The following is a 22,892-nucleotide window of genomic DNA, read 5'->3' on the forward strand; positions in this document are numbered from 1 at the left end:
ATTGGACAATAAATTGATTCTATTGTAAGCTCTGTTTGAATGTGACAAGCCTTGCACCCAGTGGTGCCATTGTGCCTCGCACAGCTGTAACAGCTGTAGTAGTGCTACTCTGCCTTCCACCAATGGACGCCCGGAAGAGCTAAAAGTAGCCTCACTGTGTTTTCTAGTCGTATATGTGTAATAGCAAGGAGGGATAGATACTCTACTTTTTGCCACTGCAGAGCTTGGGGGCCTGGCGCTCCAGGTCCAGCACCGCACATGGGAGGGAAAGGGGGCAGTGCCCCTCCTGCAGGCACGGCTCCACGCTCAGGCTCTTGCACATCACTGACTCTACTTTGCCTCCTTCAATCCACCACCTCTGTCAGCTCATTAAGATGAGACCAGCAGGCGAACCTGCTGCTCTGCATCCATTATCATCTCCGTGTGATGTTTTATTTAACATGCATAATGGATGGGGACCTTTCCTCTCCCTCCCCCATGCCCTACCACAGAGAGATTTGGATCTGACTCAGAGCAATATAATTAATTCAGCGATCACACCTTAGCAAATAATACCATGTAAGAATCCCACAAGCTGTTTGGACTCCTGCTGCACCATGTTCTGCAAAACACCCCTGAGCACCTCACCAGGGAGACTGAATCCCCTGCTTATTTCAGGAAAGTGGAAATGCCTGCCTGCCTGGGGGAGAAGCCTAGGCTTGGAACAGATAGACTTGGGTGAGGTGTGAAACATCTGATGATTAGGCAATACCTGTCAACTCCTGTGAGTACATTTTGTCCAGAGATGTCTAAGTGCCTTAGAAATAAAGGTTCTCCCTGTTTCTCAGATATGGAAGTGGAGGCACAGAGAGGGAAAGTCCCCTGCCCCAGGCCACACCAGGGAGATGGTGACAGAGCTGGACACGGAAGTAAGTTTCCCTGATTCCCAAATCCTGAGGCTTTCCCCACTAGACTCTGCTTCGTGGTTACAGGGAAAGAGGTTTTCTTCTCGCCCATATAATCAATACAGGGGATAGCATTATGGGCAATGTTTTTGGAAGTGCTTAGGACCCAGGAATCATTAGGGATTATGTCCTCAAATACCTTGTAAGGGTTTGGGCCCAAGTGGCCTAAGAACTCAAGTTCCGTTGATCTCTTTTTAAGTCTGAGCTAGAGAGAATTCATATAGAGGAAGTAGTGTGAACATGATAGCTATTGATTTCAAAGAGGTTAAAAGATGTTTTCCACAAATCACCCTGTGAATGAAACTAGAGAGTTGTGGACTAGATGAATTGCTACAGGGTGAGATATAAAAATAAACAACAACGCATTTAACAAATTGTGTTCGTTCAACAGTAAGTGTCAAATCTGAAGGTGATTCCAATGCCAATCAGTATTGTCATTAAAGATTCAAATGCACAAGCAATACAGATGTGGGAGGGGCTGCAGATACTAGGATAGGATAGGATAGGATCATAATACTGGACAATCATGACACATGTGAGACAAAGACCTTTAAATTATTGTTATTATTCAGGAAACACACGTAGAGTGTGTCACATAGGAAGGAATCATCAGATGCACAATTGTAAAACAATGAACAAGGCAGCCATGCCACAGGGAAGGAGCTGCAGGATATAAAGGGGGATGAATAAGAGTCAACATTGCAACACTGCCATTAAGAGGGACACATGCCATATTGAGTTGGATTGACAGGAATATCATCTGTAAAATAAGCAGGGTAATTATTCCACTCTTTTTTAGCACTGGTTAAGCCTCAGAGTCCTGCATCCAGTTTAGGGCAACACTTTGAAAGAGAGAGTGGTGGGGAGTTGGTGGGGGCGGGGAGGAAGGGAAGGGAATGAATGAATGAATGAATTGGAGTGCTCTTATCAGCATAAGAGAAATAATAAAAGGTTTGACAGCTGAGACCAACATAGAGTCTAGGTCAGATTCAGGGAAAAAAGCTCGGGAGAGAAGATGTAACTGGCGTAAATTGTAGAACAGAAAATTTTAGTCAAAGATTAGAAACAAAAATTAACCAATCCGTCATTTTGGGAATGGAGATAGCTGCCAAGAATGGTTACAGTGTGTCTGTCCCTGGAGATATTGAAGGAAGAGACTGCCTACTTATCTGTCAGCAATGCTTTTAGGGTAATGAAGTTAGGCCTGCCTGTATGATGGGTCACTTAAGTCATTTCTCCATCAGAGTTCCTGTCCATCCTAGATGAGTGTGTTACTCTGTAACCTGAGCGGATATCAGCAATGAGTTAGGTTCTCTTCTTTTATGCAGGACAGGTAAAGTCAACAAGTGTGAAAATTCTGTGGTGCAAGTTGATGGTGTCTCTGTCGAATTGTCAGGGTCTAGGCTGGAGGAGGAGGGGAGCTGGTAGCAGGTGTAGGCCATGTTGTATCTCAGCTGAATCCCTGGAGTTCTGATGGAAGAAGCATCTGTAAATCTGGTGACTGGAGCTCAGGGCTAGCTGGGGTGTCAGCCCAGTTACCAGGGCTGTCAGGGGGAGAGACTAGCACTGGATCTTACACAGTACAGAGTCTGGTAGTGAAGACTGTCCTGGCCAGCTCTTGGTGCCTATGTCTGCTCATTGCTGTCAGGGTGTTTCAGCTCAGCCTTTCCTAGAAGTCTCACTGCTTTCAGTGAAAATTCTCCAAATCCAGGAACTGCAGCATAAGCTGCTTCCAGTAAAATCCTTCTAGTCTGCTCTGAGCCAGTGCAGGGCAATGAAATCCAGCTCTCCAGAGGATAGGGACGATTGGCCACAGGGCCCTTCCCAGGCAGCAAGGGAGAGAGTCTCCACTCCTGTCCAGGTAGATCAGTGGCCCAAAGGGAAGGAAAACGTTAGTCTTGAGAGGCTTTTGAAAAAGCCACCACCTTTGCCGGCAGAAGCCCCGGAGACTGTGCACAGTGACACGTCCTTTGTTACCAGCCCATGAAGGTGTTAAAAGAAGTCATTAAAAAGGCAAAAGCAGGAACCAGAGTGAGAACAGGGACACAGAGAAACAACTATCCATTCAGCACAGGGGGACAAGTAGGAGGCTCCACTGACCAGAGGAAGAGCTCTCCATACAAGAGGCCTGCTTCCAGCAACCACAGTAGGACAGCGTCTGGCTCCTGTTTAGTTCCTCCCTCCCCAGTGGAAGCCTCAGTGCCAGGACTCAGCAAGGTCAGCCCCAGCCACAGGTTTCTCTGGTTGGGTTTCGCATCTCTTCCCTGTGGACATGGGAAGCCAGCCCGTCACTGCCCATGCTCATCAGAGGCATGTATGAAAGGCAGCTCTTCACTCAGGGCTTTCAGCCGCAGGACTCCTTCCTCCAAGTCGATGCAGCACTAGTGGGAGCAGACAAGAGCTGGTTACCGTGGTAGGTATAAGAGTCACAAGGCATCAGCAGGGTATGTGAGCTGTGTGGTATCTATCTACCTGTGTGGTAACAGAGAGGCTGGAGCCCATCCAATAGTTAGTCCCTGCTTTCCTCTGGCCAACCCAAATTTTGGAGAGCACCCTCCCAGGAAATTTAGGGCTGTTCTTCCTAAAGAAGCTCCCCGCCCTGGGCCTTTTCTGCATCCCATGCCCCTAGCCTGCCTGCACTCTTTTTCTGAATACACCTCCATTGCTCTTTCCCACCCTTCACCCTCACTCCCTCCCATTCCCAGCAAGGCCCTGCTCAGGGAGGCTGTCTCTCACCTTATTTAACACAGCCTCTGCTCCACCACTGCATTCCTCTCCTATCCCTCCGTAGGGTTGCTGGGGTACACTGACCCTGCCCTGTATTTGGTTCTCTCTCTTCCCCTCCCTCCAGATCATGGAGTCATTCAGCTCTCAGCCTAGCACCGTCCCACACAGGGACACTCAGTGCCTCCCCCATTGTTTTCCTTTCCCCCATTGCTCCCTGCTTCCATCCTCCCCTTTCCCACTCACCTTTCCACACTCTCATTCCTGCCTCTTCCCAGCCTCAAACATCAGCCCCGATTGGAACGGTCACCCCATTCGACTTCCTCCTCTGTTTTTGCTGCCTTCTCCTTACTAACCTACAAGGTCTTCACTGGCCTCCATAGCATAGTTCTAGTTTGGGAGTCTTTACGTTCACTCTTGCCACTTGCCTTCTCTAGTTCTTGCTGTTCTGGCTGGAGGATAGGGGTTCTCCTAGCCCCAGAAAATACCCGTTCTCCTACTGAATCATAGAATACGAGAACTGGAAGGGACTTCAGGAGGTCATGTTCCTTGCCCTCACAGCAGGACCAATCACCATCTATCTTTCTCTTAGGTTTTGTGTGGCTCTACGTTAGAGAGAGAGCTCAAAAGCAAATCAAGGCAGGGGCTTTCTATTCAAGCTGTGCTAAGAGCTAAATCCAGTCTGTGTTTGGGAACAGTAGGTATAGATGCTCCCTGGGTTCTGGTCCCTACTCTGCAGGGAGGCATAACCTCCTGAGAGAGGTTTACCGGCTGAGTCCCCCTCCACAGAACATGATGGAGACTGGAAGGGGTTCTTCAAGGGTCATCAAACATACTCTGATTAAAGGATTACTTTTGAGAGATGAAAGCTCCTCTCTTCATGTCCCTGATTAAAGCATTTGCCTTGGTCCCAGGAGAGACACCAAGAGTGGGAAGTACTGTATATCTCTCCCATGGAGATACACAAGGGTCTAGCCACTGTCTTGTCCACTGAAGTTTTTAACTTACAGGAGACTCACGCCAGCTCAGTGCTGCAGTCAGAGATCAGGAAGCAGGGGGCTGATCACCCTGGCAGGTTTGTCCATCAGTATTACATGGTTCCTGCAGTCCCTGCTTAGGGTCTTGTGGAGATGCGCCACCACACTTGCCCTATGTTCAGATACAATGAGAGGGAACCCATTCCTTACCTTGAGAGAGAGCAGAGTCTGGAGGCCAAAAGAGAACTCCAGCATTTCGTCATCTGGGGAACCAGAGAGGAAGTGGGTCACGCTCATGCAGAGGGGTTTTCTGACTGACACTCTTACACAGCACCCACGTGACTGTCTTACAACTGTGGGTGGAACTTGCTATAAGCTGGCAAAACTGTAGCACATAAAGGATGAGTATACAAGGCACAGCAGAGTGGGGCCACTCCTATCTTCCCAGCCACCTGAATGCCAGCCTTCCCACCACTGCAGCCCGCAGGGATTAAGTGCTACCCTATCTGCCCAGGCTCCTATACACTAGCAGCCATCAGAGGCCAGAGGAGCAGTCCCACTTCCCACATTGAAAAGAGACAGAACCAGCAGGGAACAGACCCTGAGAGGCAGAGGGAGAAAGAACAACATAGGGTGTGGAGAGAGAGAGAAGCCATAAAAGAGGGAGGGAGGGGTGTGCCAGGGAGGAGTACAGTGAGGAGGGCAAAAGACAAGAGAGGAGCATGAGAGGAAGGGGACTGGAAGTAAATCAGTGATGGGGCTGAGGGGAAGGGGACAGAAAGCAGCATGGGGAGAAACCAAGGATGACTGAGAAGACAAATGTGATGGGGGAGAAAGGACAAAGAAGAAGCAGTTGTTTTCATTGTATGCAGAGATTCACATACCTCCCTACCACCCTTTCCAATACCTTCATTCCCCTCAGCTCCTCCCCACAAGACTCTGCTTCTAGACACTGGCATGGGTTCCCAGATAGCTCTACAATGTATTACTGCAGCAGGGAACAATGGTACACACAGTAACATCCAGGGCCCCTAGAAAGAAGAGATCTCCAGGTTTTGGCTGGCCTGATGCCTTCCATAATACTGCACTCTCAAGCCACGTCTACACATGCACGCTACTTTGAAGTAGCGCCACTAACTTCGAAATAGCGCCCGTCACGGCTACACGTGTTGGGCGCTGTTTCGAAGTTAACATCGACGTTAGGCGGCGAGACGTCGAAGCCGCTAACCCCATGAGGGGATAGGAATAGGGCCCTACTTCGACGTCCAACGTCAAAGTAGGGAACGTGTAGTCGTTGCGCGTCCCGCAACATCGAAATTGCAGGGTCCTCCATGGTGGCCATCAGCTGAGGGGTTGAGAGACGCTCTCTCCAGCCCCTGAGCTCAATGGTGGCCGCGTGGAGCGGCCCCTTAAAGCTCCCCGGCCCCTGCCTTCCTGTGCAGGAAGCTGAGAGAGCGTGCAGGCGGCAGCACAGCCACGAGGCCGGCCTGCATGCTCCTCCGCGCCCACACCCCCCCACCCGCCACGATGGCCGCCCCCCAGCCCCCCAAGCGCCCCCAGGGGACCCCCCCCAAGGGGAGCCAGGGCTCCCAGCCCAGCAGCCAGACGGGGAAGCGGCAGCGGGGCCCCTCCTGGACGGAGGCCGAGCTTCGGGACCTGCTGGGGCTCTGGAGTGAGGAGGAGGTGCTCCAGGTAATGAGGAGCAAGAGGCGGAACGCGGATGCGTTCGCTCGGCTGGCTGAGGGCCTGGCCGCCCAGGGTCACCCTGCCCGCACTCCGGATCACGTACGCAGTAAAGTGAAGGAGCTGCAGCAGGTTTACGCACAGGCCCGGGATGCGGCCAGCTGATCTTGGGCCGCCCCCGTCACTTGCCCCTTTTACAGTGAGGTCAGGGACATCCTGGGCCCCCGGCACACCTCCTCCCCTCCGGCCACTCTTGATACCTCGGCCGAGGAGCCCCAGCAGGCCCCGGAGGCGGAGTCCGCCCCGGAGGCAAGCCCCGCACCCCGGGGGCCCCCCCAGGAGCCCACCCCCGGGGCACCGGAGGAGGAGGAGGAGGAGGAGAGGGACTCCTCCTCCAGTGACGCCAGCCTGCACATCATCGTCCCATCCAGGAGCTCCAGCCGGGCGTCTGCCCCCTGGGTGTCCCCCGACTGTGGGAGTGGACCATCAGGTATGTACCCCCCGGTGCACACCCCCGGGGTTGAGGGGCGGGGGTAATAAATATGGCCAGGGCCCTCCACATGCCCAGATGACCATGGCCCCAGGGACAACAGTGGCATGTCCCTCACAGGAGTGCATCAGCCCCTGCCCCCCCCCCCAGCATGATAGTGCCATGCCCCATCCCTGGGGCTGGGGGGAGCAGAACCTCTAGGGTCCCCCGGGGGGAGGGGGTGGGACACCCAGCAGCAGCAGCATGTGATGGAGTGGGGGGAGTGCAAATGCGAGATCAGGCTAGATATGAGAAACAAGCTGAATAGCTCCCAGGGGCTAAGGATGATCCTGGGGCTACAACTGGCAGGTTACACCTCTGCCCTGAACAAAGAGGAGGGAGGAGCCGAGCTGGGTTTGAATCGGGGGCGGCAGTTAGAGGCTAGGGGAAGGGAGAGCTGGAAGGCAGCCAGCCTGAGGAGGGGGAAAGCTACACCCCAGAGGGGCACCCCTTGGGGTCTTCTCCCCAGGACAGGTTGGAAGTACTGTCTCTGACTGCTGTACTGTCGCTTCTGTGAGAAACTGGGCATCTGTTGCCTAATAAACCTCCTGTCGTACTTGCTGAGTGAGTGAGAGTCACTCCTGCCAGTGGACGGGGTGCAGTGCAGGGGGACCCCTGAACCCCATCACAGCAGCATCTCCCAGGGACGGGGATGGGGAACCTGCAGCAGAGGGGTGGGGGGGACAAGGGCCACGGCTCGGAGCCCACACTAACGGCTGTCTCCACTCTTCTTCCCCCGCTCCTGTGTTCCACAGCTGCACCATCGGAAGGACCAGAGAGCGCCGGCGAGGCGTCAGTGGTCCCGGAAAGCCCTTCGGGGCCATCACTCCAGGCCAGCCCCTCGGTGGAGCAATGACCGGCCCCACGGCGGGGAAGACGGCGGACGCAGCACCACCACCCACCGGCGACGGACCCCCAGCTGCTGGCACTGCACCGTCGGCAGCTGGAGGTCGCCGAGCAGCGGCTGTGGGTGGAGGAACGCCGCCTCCACCTCCAGGAGCGGACACTGGCCTGGCACCAGGAGGCATGGGGGGTCTACATGCGGACCCTCAACCGCATCGCAAACTCCCTGGCCCCCCAGGCCGCGCCGGCCGCCGCAGCGCCCGCCCTGCCTGCTCCACCCGCTGAACCGTCTGCCGTCGCACTGCCACCCGCCACCGAGGGCCATTCCGCCGAGGGGGACCTGGGGCCAGCTGACACTCGCTGGCCGTATCTCCCAATCCGCCCAGCCCCCAGCCAGCCCCGGCCAGGGCTGCGGCCGAGGCAGGGATCCCGGCCGCCCACTCCCAGCGCTGGACTGTAGGGGCGTGGGGCCCAGGACGTGCCCCCCCCCATTTGTATATATTCCCCCCAGTTTATTGTTCTTTTCTTGTAAATAGTTTGTATTTGTGACCCATTACTTTGCTGATCCTTACCCCCCCCATGTAAATAGTTCTCCCCTTCCTTGTCTTCCCCTTTCATGTTATCCCGATTTTTATAATGTATATATATTTATCAGTTTGATTTCCCCTGTACATAGTTTGTCTTGTTCAGAATATTTATAATAATAATAATAATAGTATAAGAGTTGAAGTAAAGAAAAGGTTTGATTTGACGAACAAATGTCTGCTTTTATTTTTACAAGAAAAGTGGGGGGGGTGCTCTTGGGTGCTCTGTGGTGTGCGCATAGGGGCAGGGAGTGCTGTGGAGGATGGGGTGGGCAGTGGGGGGCCTGCCAGCGTTCACCCCGCGGCCTCATCGAAGTGGGCCCGCAGAGTCTCCCGGACCCGGGTCCCTTCGGGGTCCACTTGGCGACTGGGGGCAGCGGGTGGCTGCACATCGGCCCTGCCGGCCTCCACAGACCAGCCATGAAAGAATGCCTCCCCCTTGCTCTCCACCAGGTTGTGCAGGGCGCAGCAGGCACCCACAATCTGGGGGATGTTGGTGGGGCCCGCATCCAGGCGGGTGAGGAGACACCTCCAGCGCCCTTTGAGGTGGCCAAATGTGCGCTCCACCACCTGGCGCGCGTGGTTCAGGCGCATGTTGAAGCGCTCCTGGCTGGCAGACAGATGGCCCGTGTACAGGTGCATGAGCCAGGGCCGGAGGGGGTATGCTGCGTCTGTGATGACGCAGAGGGGCATGGTGGTGTCCCCCACAGGGATCTCCCGCTGGGGGATGTAGGTCCCCGCTTCCAGCCGGCGGCACAGGCCCGAGTTCTGGAATACCCAGGCGTCGTGGGTGCTGCCAGGCCAGCCCACATAAATGTCCAGGAAACGGCCCCAGCTGTCCACCAAGGCCTGGAGGACCACTGAGTGGTAGCCCTTCCTGTTTATGTAGCGTCCTCCACTGTGTTCTGGGGCGCGGATGTGGGTCCCATCCAGAGCCCCGAAGCAATTGGGGAAGCCCAGGGTGGCAAAGCCTGCGATGGCAGCATCCGGGTCCCCCAGCCTCACGAGCCTGTGGAGGAGCATGGCGTTGATGGTGCAGACGACCTGCAGGGGAAGCACATGGGAGAGCACGAATGAGGGGTGTGCAGGGTGTGTGTGGCCCTCCCCTGCCAGGGCCCCCCCTCCCCTCCCCTGCCAGGGCTGCCTCCCCCCACATGGGTCCTCTTACCTCCATGAGGACAGCCCCGATGGTGGCCTTGCCGACGCCAAACTGCTGGCCCACGGATCGGTAGCTGTCTGGAGTGGCCAGCTTCCAGACAGTGATGCCGACCCCTTTCTCCACGCTGAGGGCACGCCACATGGCGGTGTCCTGGTACCTCAGTGCGGGGCTGAGCCACTGGCATAGCTCCAGAAATGTCTGCCGGCTCATCCGAAAGTTCTGGAGCCAGCGGTCGTCGTCCCACTCTCCGAGCACCAGCCGCTCCCACCAGTCGGTGCTGGTGGGGTAGCTCCACAGCCAGCGGTGGGTCGGGGGGGGCGGGGTGCTGCAGGGTTGGGGGTTGAGTCCTCCTCCCCTGCGGGCAGCTCCTCCTCTGTGGCAAGGAGGTACTCAGCTGCCTCCTGCATGGCATCGAGCAGGGCGAGCACTGCTCCTACAGGGGCAGCTGGGTGGACCTCTGGCTGCTGCTGCTGCTGGGGGTCCATGCCTGCGTCGCTCAAGGTGTGCGTGCCTATGGCTCTGCAGACCGCGTGCTGTGCAGGCTGCGTGTGTCTAGGAGGGGCCCTTTAAGGGAGCAGCTAGCTGTTGCCCCGGAAGTGCTAGTCCGCCCTGTGATCCTGTCTGCAGCTGTGCCTGGCACCCTTATTTCGATGTGTGCTACTTTGGCGTGTAGACGTTCCCTCGCAGCGCCTATTTCGATGTGGTGCTGCGCAACGTCGATGTCGAACGTTGACGTTGCCAGCCCTGGAGGACGTGTAGATGTTATTCATCCAAATAGCCTATTTCGATGTCTCTGCATCGAAATAAGCTACTTCAATGTAGCGTTCATGTGTAGACGTAGCTTCAGTCCCCAGCCCACAGGGCAGCATACATGGAGCTGGACAGACTAATCAGTTTTAGAAGACAAAGCAAAAATGCCCCATCTCATGGGGCTGCAGCCTGACTGCACATCATCCACTGCCCTTCAGCAATAGGGGCCTGTGCCCTCACTTCCAGCAGCTCCTTGGGGAGGGGGACACAGCAAATAGAGCCTTTCCACATCTGCTGCCTACAGATCAGTGCCTCTGCATTGTACGTGGCACTGCGCCTTGACCCAGTCCTGTTGGCTGTGTGAACTTCCCCCCACCCCTGCTCCTAGAAGATCCATGTAGGTGTGCTCAGCGAGGGAGGAAGAGGAGATCTGGGAAGGGGGAAGAAGCTCTGCTGTGCTTACCCACGACCAGTGCTGAACATGCCACCATCTCCTGGCCGAGCTGAACTTCCACATGCTCCACCTGGCCAACCACACTATCGACAGGAAGGGAGAGATCCTCACTGTCAGCATGGGTAACTTCCTCCAGCCTGTGGGACACAAGGGATGTTACTGCCTAGAATGAGCACGGGGGTAAGGGAGACAACAACAGGAGCTCCAACTAAATATGAGCACTTAATTGTGTCTGTGAAACAGGCCACTGGGAGAGGGCATCTCACATAACGGCCATGACACGAGGAGCCAGATTTTCCAGGGGGAACTCTCAGACACTCTGGGGCCAGGTTTCCCTGACCAGGTGCAAAGCATCAGGTGCTCATCATGGGATATGCAATTACCTGCAGCCAAACTGTTACCCCTCTGCCAGTGCCCCTCAGCCCTGCCCTGCAGCCCCTCTGCTATTCTAGCCCTGGGCTCCCCTCACAGCTCTGCCAGTGCCCCTCAGCCCTGCCCTGCAGCCCCTCTGCTATTCCAGCCCTGGGCTCCCCACACAGCTCTGCCAGTGCCCCTCAGTCCTGCCCTGCAGCCCCTCTGCTATTCCAGCCCTGGGCTCCCCTCACAGCTCTGCCAGTGCCCCTCAGCCCTGCCCTGCAGCCCCTCTGCTATTCCAGTCCTGGGCTCCCCTCACAGCTCTGCCACTGCCCCTCAGCCCTGCCCTGCAGCCCCTCTGCTATTCCAGCCCTGGGCTCCCCTCACAGCTCTGCCACTGCCCCTCAGCCCTGCCCTGCAGCCCCTCTGCTATTCCAGCCCTGGGCTCCCCTCACAGCTCTGCCACTGCCCCTCAGCCCTGCCCTGCAGCCCCTCTGCTATTCCAGCCCTGGGCTCCCCTCACAGCTCTGCCAGTGCCCCTCAGTCCTGCCCTGCAGCCCCTCTGCTATCCCAGCCCTGGGCTCCCCTCACAGCTCTGCCACTGCCCCTCAGTCCTGCCCTGCAGCCCCTCTGCTATCCCAGCCCTGGGCTCCCCTCACAGCTCTGCCAGTGCCCCTCAGTCCTGCCCTGCAGCCCCTCTGCTATTCCAGCCCTGGGCTCCCCCCACAGCTCTGCCAGTGCCCCTCAGCCCTGTCCTGCAGCCCCTCTGCTATTCCAGCTCTGGGCTCCCCTCACAGCTCTGCCAGTGCCCCTCAGTCCTGCCCTGCAGCCCCTCTGCTATTCCAGCCCTGGGCTCCCCTCACAGCTCTGCCAGTGCCCCTCAGTCCTGCCCTGCATCCCCTCTGCTATTCTAGCCCTGGGCTCCCCTCACAGCTCTGCCAGTGCCCCTCAGCCCTGCCCTGCAGCCCCTCTGCTATTCCAGCCCTGGGCTCCCCCCACAGCTCTGCCAGTGCCCCTCAGCCCTGCCCCACACCTTAAACAGTCAGGTGTGAATGCAGGGGAGGGGTTCCCTTATATGAATTGGAGTTGAGATGTGACTGTAAGTGGTAATTTCAGGTTCAGAGTGATCAAAGGTTTAAATGCCCAATTCCATATTTTCTAGCCCACCTCCCATCTCTACTTCACAAATGTTCTTACCCCAGCCGTTTCAGGCAGCTCATGGAGATGAGGTTTTGCTGGCAGCCAGTGTTAACAGCAGCTCTTAATACCTGACCTTGGCACTACAAACGTAAAAGCAGGTTAATTAATATGCGTTTAAATTGACACAACCCTCCTGGCAATCGTGAAAGTTCCTAAAAACTAGTGACAAAAGAACATCAGAAGGTGTGGGGTTTAGGTCAGCATGCACAAGTTGGTGGAGAGGCTGGGAGCCTGTGGAGGTTGCAGTAGGACTCTGTGCACCCCACCTTCCACCAACATCTTCCTTCCTCTCTTTGTCTTCTTACGGGAGGCCTGGTAACCTGCCACTTCATCCCCTTCTGGTATCTTAAAGGAAGGAGAGGGTGTCTGCTTCCATCTCCTTAAATCATCCCTTCTTTCACTCTCCCCTCAGCCTCCTGACTGAGTTCGCAGCCACCCAGCCAGATAGTCTTGGATTCTCCTGTCACAAACCGTACTCTTATTTTTCTTCCATCCCACTCAGTTCCTGTGCATACCAGGACACGGTCAAGAGGAAAAGACTGACTCTCTTGCCCCAGAATCACTGCAGCATTCAGGAGTTGGAAGGGGATAGACTCCTTTCTTGCTTTACCTCCTCTCCCCTCTGTTCTTGGCCAGCAAGCCCAGGGAAGCAGTCACCCATTTCCATCCTGCTCCCTCCTTCCCACAGCCCTTGGTAGCCTTGCTTTCTAAAATTGAGGCAGTAGCAATCCCCTGTGCTTGGACAGCACTGTAAATCCCAGGGCTGCCAGCAGCCGTGTGGATCGACACTGAAATCAATAGGGAACATGATCAGTGAAAGACTAGACAGAATCACAGCACATAGAATCATAGAAGAGTAGGACTGGAAGGGACCTCGAGAGGCCATCGAGTCCAGCCCCCTGCCCTCATGGCGAAGGAAGAGCCATAGTAGCTCCATCTGGTCTATCCGTCTTGTCCCGTCAGTGCAGGACTGTTTCAAGGGCCCATTCTCCACGGACATGTTCAGGTCAGGACTCATTTTAAATGGTCCAAGTGATTAACTTTTCCCTGTTCCCCTTAGCAAGACTCTTCTATAAACCAACGCATCTTGCTCTCATGAAAATGTCCCAGGATACCATGGACTGTGCCACATATTTTGCCTGCATGTTAATTTTCTTCATTTCGCCATAGGAGCTAGTGCTGTGAGGCAGCTGGAGACAAGAACAGGCTCTCCCAAGGGTAGGGACAGCTCTGTACTTCCTCTAGTACAGAGCTCTGGATAAACTGCCCAGTCTAACCCTGAGTACAACACTGGTAGAGCTCTACTGCTCATTACAATCTGTGCCACGGGAGCTTGATGGACAGAAAAGAGTTTATGAAAGGGAAAGTCCATAATATCTTGGTTTCTGAACCAAATCTTTTCACTATAGACTAATCCTCCCGGAGGACTATTTCCAATACAAGATTTGATTTTGAAAACAAATGACTGGTGCATTATCAGAGGAAGAGATAGTGAGGCTATAAGGGAAAGACACAAGCATCTCAAACAGGGTAAGAACAGAAAGAGCAGTCACCATCTCCAAGACTTGGAGCATTTGTGATGGATTCAAAAAGGTCAGAACGACTGTAACATCTAGATGTCCACATGTGTCTGAGGTAAATCAGTCCAGGGCGTTTCACAGTTACACAAGTGCAAATCTGTCATGTTCTCCACTATAATCCCCAGTAACAGTAACACACACACAGAGTACTTACAGAGCACTTTTCACCTTCAGAATGCTTTACGAGTATTAGCTACTTAATCATGACACTCAGCACTCTGTGAATATTAACCATTCCTCACAAGGCCCCGATGAGGCAGGCAGGTTATGTGGCTGGACCCAGATCATAGAGGGAGTCACTGACAAGATAAATCTCAGGGGCTCTGGATTCCCAGCCTGATGCTTACCCTGCTAAAATCTGTATCCCTCCTGTTTACACATATGTGCTATGAAATCATGTGGCTGCTGGTCAGCAAGACACCGATGTCTTGCAGGGGAATGGGCTTGGGAGGTACTGAGCAGAAACCACGAAGCTCTAATGTCCCAAGCTTAGAATATCCCAACATGCCCAGAATGTAAAACAAGGCAGAAAAAAACAGCCCCATAAGCCACCCAAAGCACTGACTCTAGCAGCCAGTGCATTCAGTACAAGCTAACATGGATGTATCCCTCTCAGCTCCCTTGCAAATGACCAGCCTTGGCCCCTGTCTGATGCTGCTGAGCAGCCAAGCCTGTTCTCTCCTCGTGATGAATTTCATGCCTGAAAGGAAAGACGGACTCAGCCAAGCTGCTGCCTATACAGAGCACAAACCCAATCAGTTGTTCTCCATTCATGCACAGCTCCTGCCTCTTTGTATACAATGGGCCGGGGTATGTGGAGTAAGTTTGCAGAATGAAGCTAAAAGCCTTCCTGCGGGCTGACTCGTCTGCTTCCCTAGCAGCTGCTGCTGCCAATTACCTCATACAAGTCCCAGTCCTTCCAACACATTGAGGTTAAGCAACAGAATGAGCTGCAGCTTGTGCCAGGCGAGAGGAACCCACTCTCCAATGTGTTCATTCGACTACCCCCTGCCTGTGGGAAAAACTAGTAAAGAGGACAACACTGGAACAGGAAGGGCCAGCCAGCTGTCCTTGCTGTGAATGCTCATTGAACTGGACTGTACCCAAAAGGCCAATTTCTGACCCAGCAACATCCAAATGTCTCTTTCTGCCTTTGAAGCCCTGTATAGCTGTCTTAGCCACGTGAAACGCGGTCCCCCTCAGGATGGCGGAGGGCATGATGCGAGGAAGGAAGTGGGATAAAGTGTGATGTGAAAGGGGGTGCTCTAAAGTTCTGAACCCTGCCTCCTAACTGGCTAGTGGGGTGCACAGTGTTATCCTTATGAGGTGTCATCTACTGAACCTTACGAGGTATCAATAGCGAACAATGACTGAAGATTGCAGCAGGCTGGCAGCATACCATTAGAAGGTGTTCACCCTGCTGGGAAAGAGTAAAAATGGTTCTGCTGATGAAGAGAGGTAGGTAGCTCAGTGCTCCACCTGAATAAAAGTGGGGTGGGACTGGCTTTCTAGGAGCATGAGATCTAAGCTGGGCTGAGCTGAGCTAAACAATTTAGCTATACTATGTTGTTCTGAAAGAGGCACCCTAGGTGCAGCCAACCCTAGCAAGGAGGCTTGAGCAGCACTTTAGAGTTTGTTATGCTTAACTGCTTTATTAATAAAGCCAAGCTCCCAGAAGGGTTGAACTTTTGTCACTACACGTTACGGACTTTATTTTACAGTGGCTGTGTCTACACTAGCTCCCTACTTCGAAGGGAGGATGGTAAGTAGGGTGCTGGGAGATTATTAGTGGAGTGCTGTGGTGCGTATGCAGCACTTCATTAAGCTAATTCTCCCCTGCAGCAACTTCAAAGTGTTAAACTTCAAAGTGCCGGCTCACATCTAGCTGCATCTCACCCGCCGGTACTTTGAAGTGCCTGGGCAACTTTGAAGTCCCTTTACTCCAATTTGCCCAGGCACTTCAAAGTTGCTGCAGGGGAGAATTAGCTTAAAGAAGTGCTGCATATGCACTGCAGCAGTTCACTAATAATCTCCCGACACCCTACTTACCATGCTCCTTCCGAAGTAGGGAGCAAGTGTAGAAACAGCCAGTGAAAGGCAGTTGCTTAGAAAGTTATTATTCACTCACATCTATGAGACTGGGGACAAGTTATACCTCCAGATTAGTGGAACTGCTATGGGCACCCGCATGGCTCCACAATATGCTAATATATTTATGGCTGACCTGGACTAGCGATTCCTCAGCTCTCATCCCCTATTACCTTTCCTTTACGTACGATACATCGATGACGTCTTTATGATTTGGACCCATGATAGAGAGACTCTAGCAGAATTCCAAAGAGACTTTAACAATCTGCACCTCACCATCAACTTATGCCTCAACCACTGCATGTGAGAGATGCATTTCGTGGACACTACAGTACAAATCAAGGATGGCCTGATCAGTAGCACACACTACTGGAAACCCACTGATCGCTATACTTACCTACATGCTTCTAGCTTCCATCCTGCACACACAACAAGATCCATCATTTACAGTCAAGCCATTAGGTACAATCGCATTTGCTCTGATCCTACTGACAGAGACCAAAAACTACAAGATCTCTACCAAATATTCTTAACCTGAACTACCTATCAGGAGAAGTAAAAAAACAAATCGACAGGGCCACACGAATACCCAGAAACCAGCTACTTCAAGATAGGCCCAAAAAAATAAACAACAGAACACGACTGGTCATTACCTACAGCCCCCAACTCAAATCACTGCAACACATCATTAAAGACCTACAATCCATCCTTAATCAGGATGCCACACTCCAGAAGGCCCTAGGTGACAGGCCTGTTCTCTCCTACAGACAACCTCCCAACCTTATGAGGATTCTCACCAGCAACCACAGGTTATACCACAATAATACCAATCCTGGAACTTTTCCTTGCAACAAGCCCCATTGCCAGCTTTGTCCACATCTCTATTCTGGAGATACCATCACTGGACCTAACGAGGTTACTCACAGAATCACTGGCACATTCTCATGTGCCTCAACTAACATCATATGTGCCAACAATGCCCACATACTTTGTATATAGGACAAACAGTAAACACTCTTCAACAAAGAATGATACAAAATAGACATAAAAAAGCTCCTAACTCACAAACCTGTCAGCCAGCACTTTAATGGAGTGGGCCATTCTGTTAATGACCTGAAAGTCTGTGTTTTACTGAAAAGGAACTTTAAGGATCACCTATAAAGAGAGAGCGAGGAACAATCTTTTATATTCAAATTTGACGCATTAACACGTTGTTTGAACCGGGATGGCAATTACCTGGCCCATTATAAGGACTCTTTTGCATACTTTGTTTTATCTGACTAGACTTTCCCACCTCCTACCGCCCCTCTTCTCTTCTGATTTGCCCACTTTGATTACACTTTTTCTGACTTGTCAACCTGGATAACTATTTTTGATTCTCTGTGCCTCAGTCTGTTCTGGTATGGCTATGGTCTGAAGAAATGGGTCTGTCCCACGAAAGCTCACCACCTAATAAATTATTTTGTTAGTCTTTAAAGTGCTACTGGACTGCCTTTTTGTTTTGATAGTATATAGACTAACACGGCTATCTCTCTGTTACTATGAGATTGGGAAAGTTTCTAAGCACTGGATTGTTTCCAGCTCATGAACTCATTAGTTCGAGGATAATTTCTGCCCTAAAGGAACCCCAAACGATGTAAAGCATTGAGTGAAAGATCATAAGAACATAAGAACAGCCATACTGGGTCAGAACCAAAGGTCCATCTACCATTCCTGCCCATCCTGGCTAATAGCCATCGATGGACCAAACCTCCACGAATTTATCTAGCTGTTTTTGGAACCCTGTTAAAATCCTGGTCTGCACACCCGTCTCTGCCAAAGAGTTCCACAGGCCTCCTGTGTGCTGTGTGAAGAAAAACTTCCTTTTCTTAGTTTTAAACCTGCTACCCATTACTTTCATTTGGTGACCCCGAGGTCTTTTGTTATGGGAACAAGTAAATAACTTTTCCTTATTCACTTTTTCCCTACCTGTCATGGTTTTATAGACCTCTCTCATATACTTCCTGTGTCCCCTCCTTTCTGAGCTGTAAAGTCTCAGTCTTTTTAATCTGTCTTCGTATGGCTCCCTTTCCAAACCCCTCATCATGTTTGCTGCCCTTTTCCAATGCCAGTATATCTTTTTGAGATGACACAGACACATCTGTATGCAGTAGTCAAGATGTGTGTGTACCATGGACTCATACAGAGGCATTAAGATAGTCTCTGTCCCCTTTTTTAATGATTCCTAACATTCTGTTTGCTTTTCCAACTGCTGCTGCACATTGAATGGATGTTTTCGGAGAACTGTCCACAGTGATTCCATGATCTCTCTCTTGAGAGGTAATCGCTGATTTAGCCCCAATCATTTTGTATGGGTAGTTGGGGTTATTTTTTTTTTCAATGTGCTTTACTTTACATTTATTAACATTACATTTCATTTGCCATTGTGTAGCCCAATCACTCGCCTGTTAGCAGAACTAGGTTTCAAGCCTTTTGGAGTCAGATGAGTTGTTTGTTGTGTTATTCTTCCACATAAACACTCAGAATTACACAAAACTTTAAATCTGCAACTGTCGGATGTCATTATTATTAATTCAGTGTTTATTAGTCAAATTTCCAGGAAAGAAAGGGGGAGAGGGACTTTTTGAGAATCAGTCATTAATAAGCCACAGTATTTTTGCAGAAATCATGTCATTTTTGAAGCTAGCCAACTGCTTCCATCAATCCAGCTCTGTCCTGTGTCTGCAGCAAAAGCTAAACAGAGGAAAAAACAGCCTCACACTGTGGGTTCCTTCAGCATGTTTCCAAATGAACAATGCACAAGCCCTAGTACAAAAATAACATCTTGCTTTTGGTTTGCGGATGCCAGTCACATGACTGACTTTCCAAAATGCCTTGCAAAAACTGCAGCTGGCAAACAATCTGATGAAAAAGGGCACTTTGCTAGAGAAATGCATGAAGAACTCACATAAATCAAATAAACAGAAGCCACAATGACTCTGCAGTGGAAACTACGTGTTGTGGACACTGTGATCTCTTCAACCAACCAACACCCTAAATGCAATTTAACTGTATAGTTGCATTAGAGTGAAAACAGTGGAAGACTGAGGATCCACATCTACTAACAGGCATTGACTAGCTCCAGTCAGCTGTTATTTCCAAGTATATGCCAAGGACTGCAGCCAAGGGATACACATGCCACAGCCACATAATACTCTGCTTGCTTGCTTGGGTCTAACGTATAGAGAGCACTTTTGAGCTGCAGAATGAGTTTCACCCAGCCAGATTCTGGCACAGAGAAGAGGCTTTCCTGGGGATGTGCTCAGTCTCTTTTAAGAACACCACAGCTGGCAATAAGCATTTATTCCAGACCTAACAGAACCTGCAGCCTTCTGGTGACTCCCACTAGAGCTGTTTCTATGCACATGCTTTTATCCATGAAGAGAGTGTGAAAAGTTTCAGGACCAAAGGAAACATGTACCTTTCCTCTTGAAGAGTTCCCACTTTAAGGAGGGAACACCAGAACGCTCTGTAAACAGCACTTGACTCTCACTCAACAGAGCAAAACAGCCTTGACTACAGCAGTCTTCGGTGCTTCAGAGTCATTGTTGTGAAGTGGTTTCCAAAATCTCTGGGATTGTCATAAACAACAAGAAGTCCTGTGGATTGTCATGGAAATTCTGAGTGCTGTCACAGGAGGGGCTGGCCCTTAAAGAGCTGCGCCTTATCAGTGCTTATCAGAGGCCTCTCCACATGCTGGGCTTTAAGGCTGACACAGAAATTGAAAGGACAGCAGCCGAGAAGGAGTGCTCATATCCAGGATTGGGGATAAGATTTTCAGAAAGCACAGTGGAACACAGGTGGCTGAAGAAATTGTGGATTTGGGACAGACTCCCTACACACCAAAGCAATGTTTGAACTTTGGTACTGTTTTAATATTCCAGACCCCAAGAAATGATGTTCTTTAACTTGCATGGGAGCCTCAATGCAGTTCCTGGAAAGCCCCAAGAGGGAAACTGAGGCAGGGGCCATGTCTGCTGAGACACTGTTGTGTGTACCTATGCCGAGATCTCCCTTCCTGACACTTGCCCCTCAGAAGAGTAAAAAGCAAACAACAACCCACTGTTATTCTCTATTTATGGAAATTACAAAGATTCTGTGATTTAAAATAATCAAACACCTTTATTCACCAGCCTGAGGTCTAAGTCTACTTTGTGGTCTGAGCAAGCCCTTTGGCTACTCTGATATACTCCAGCAGCTCAAACCATGACTTTCCACTGGTGCACGTTGCAGTTTGCCCTTCTGGAGTTGGCAAGATGTATAGATACACTAAACCCTTGAAATGCGTGATTTCAAATTGTGCTCAATTCACATTAATGTGAGTTAAACACAACTCAAAATCCCGTGCCCCCCAGTCCTGGCTCAATCCCCCCGGCCTCATGCTGCCCTGTTTCAACCCCCACAGGCCCACCCACCACCCACACATGGCTGCAGCTCATCTCCCACCCACCCCTGCACCCAGCTCTGGCTCCGGCTCACCACCCCTTATGCGCAGCTCTGGCTCAACCCCCACAGCCCCAATTCAAACCCCCGCCAACTCAACACCCAAGCCTGGTTCTGGCTCACCACCCTCACATGCAGCTCTGGCTCAACCTGCCCCACCCTAGTTCAACACCCCCACGTGCGACTCCATTTCAACCCGCAGGCCTCAGTTTAAACCCTCCGCAGCCCAGCTCACCACCAGAGCACGGCTCCATCTCACCACCCCCACACGTGGCTCTAACTCAACCCTCCACCCCTCCCACCCCAGTTCAAACCCCTCCCATGGGCGGCTCCAGCTCAGCTCCGCCCCCCCGTCCCTCCTGCAGCCCTAACCCACCCCAGGCTTAACCCTGACCCCTTCCCATGGCTCCAACCCACCACCAAGCTTAACCCTCCCTAACGGCCCACCCCAGCCCCAGGACTTACCTTTCAAAAGAAGCTCTATGTGCTCCTGCTGCTTCTCTGCTGAGGGAAAAAGCTGCCCCCTAACTTACATGAAATCTGAGTTACGTGAGGGTGTGTGGGAACGGAGCCTTCACGTAAATCAAGATGTTACTGTACTCCAGTGGCCAAGTAAAACCCAGTGTTGACAAGGCCATGTAACTCTTAACAGCACTAGTCTGAATACAAAATGTATCCATAAGTAGTACTGTGAGCCTGAGATAGATGGGCCTAAACTTTCTGGAAGAATGTGCGTGTCCCTTGTGTGTACATTTGTGTACACCTGTAGTACCTGGGTGTGCTAACTGGAAGTGCAAAGACAAGCACATTTTACTGGAAGTCAAATTGTTGAGTACAAGCATTCTAATGGATTTTAAACTAGCCACTGAAATTCCAATATAGCTTTAAAGGAGATTGTCCCACAAATTAGCCACCTAAAAATAACAAAAAAATGGACCTATACCTTTGACAATGGCAGGTCAAACATATGTGGGTGCACACCCCTGGGACTTGCTTCAGAGCTTGCAAGTGGATGCAGGAAGGTGCTACCTTCAGAATGACCTTATGCATGAAACAATTTAAGAAAAACCCTAAAGCTAAGCTCACTAGAGCACAGTAGAGGTATTTAGTGTCTGTGCATTCAACTGCTTGAAGAAATCTTCTGACTCCGTAATAATTGCTCACATACCTTAGTCAAAATACAGCGGTGAGTGAGCTCCCTGCTCCATGGGACAAATAATGGTATATTCAAATTCAAGCAGGGAACAAGAGAGGGATGCACATAGCTGTTCTAAGCAGAGAGCAAGAACAAACGAAGAATCTTGTATAGTTCACTGTCAGAACAAACAAGAAAACCTGTGGCACAGATTTTTTGGAGCATAAGCTTTCGTTGGCAAAGACCTACTTTGTCTGATGCATCTGTGCACGTGTCAGGCATCTGATGAAGCGGGTCTTTGCCAATGAAAGCTTATGCTCTGAGAAATCTGTTAGTCTAAAAGGTGCCACAGGAGTTCTCATTTTGGCAGATACAGACTAACCCGACTACCCCTCTGATACCTGTCACCACCATCAGAAAGGATTCTGGCCTGGATCTGATTCCATCTGGCAATCACTAGAGGTATGTCTTCACCAAGCAGAAGGTCATCTCTGCTGCACTTGATCTTCTGGGGTTCGGTTTAGCACATCTCATAGGGACATGCTAAATCAAACTTGACACAGATAGACACAGGAAAGGGGTTGAGAAATGGCAAAACAGGAGGGAGAACAGAAACATAGCAGTTCTACTGCTTGGATCATTTGAAATGAGACTGGACCAAAGCACTAGAACAGCCTGTGGCTAACACACTGGCACTGGCTCCCTGGGAATAGAGCAGATGGGATCATGTGTTTAGTTTCTATCACTAATATCAGTGAGGGAGAGATAGCTGTGTTAGTCTGTAGTCTATCAAAACAAACCAGCAGCCCTGTAGCACTTTAAAGACTAACAAAATAATTTATTAGGTGATGAGCTTTTGTGGGACAGACCCACTACTTCAGATCACAGCCTTACTATCACCTAATAAATTATTTTGTAAGTGTTTAAAGTGCTACATGACTGCTGTTTGTTTTGATAATATCAGTAGGTGTGTAAAAGCAGTGCTGTATATTGCAGAGGTCCTTACCTTGCAAGGTATGAGCAGGGACATGGTCTCTTTCCTTCTGTCATTCTCTTCTGGCCTGTTATCTTTGTCCTTCACCAATGGAGACTGAACCCAGGTGGTATATTCTCTGCTCTCACCTCGCAGCTTGTTCAGATTCCCCTCCAGGAGGCGCCGCTGTACCACACTGTGAGGCTGCTGTCTCCACCACAAAGAAAAAGAACATTCTCAGCAACTGACTGGTCCAAGATCCAGAAAATCACCACTACCTCCGGCAGCTCCCTGGGCCCAGTCCTTGGGCCTGATTGGTCCACTTACTCTCAGAGGCCACACAGAGCATAAAAGTCCAAAGGGTTGTTCTCAGTTTCTAGCCCAGCCCCAGCCCCTTCCACACGGTAGCATTTCCTTGTGGTTTGTCACCTTC

General features: G+C 51.4%; 1 protein-coding gene across 2 annotated transcripts in view; it reads right to left on the reverse strand.

Annotated features, from left to right (window-relative positions):
- Nucleotides 1-3,188: 3,188 nt before the first annotated feature.
- NRIP2 (nuclear receptor interacting protein 2) overlaps nucleotides 3,189-22,892 on the reverse strand; it is a 28,958-nt gene continuing 9,254 nt past the window's right edge. The window contains exons 2-6 of one of the 2 annotated variants that reach the window (XM_075002700.1): nucleotides 22,493-22,666; nucleotides 12,199-12,281; nucleotides 10,657-10,784; nucleotides 4,856-4,908; nucleotides 3,189-3,325 (exon numbers count right to left, since the gene is read on the reverse strand). In XM_075002700.1, the coding sequence (XP_074858801.1) occupies nucleotides 3,233-3,325; nucleotides 4,856-4,908; nucleotides 10,657-10,784; nucleotides 12,199-12,281; nucleotides 22,493-22,666 (531 nt within the window). In that variant the 3' untranslated portion in view covers nucleotides 3,189-3,232. Of the gene's footprint in view, nucleotides 3,326-4,559; nucleotides 4,909-10,656; nucleotides 10,785-12,198; nucleotides 12,282-22,492; nucleotides 22,667-22,892 lie in introns of those variants that run through there. The other variant, XM_075002689.1, reaches the window with a different exon arrangement.

Source organism: Carettochelys insculpta, chromosome 1, assembly GCF_033958435.1.
Source record: "Carettochelys insculpta isolate YL-2023 chromosome 1, ASM3395843v1, whole genome shotgun sequence".
NCBI lineage: Eukaryota > Metazoa > Chordata > Testudines > Carettochelyidae > Carettochelys > Carettochelys insculpta.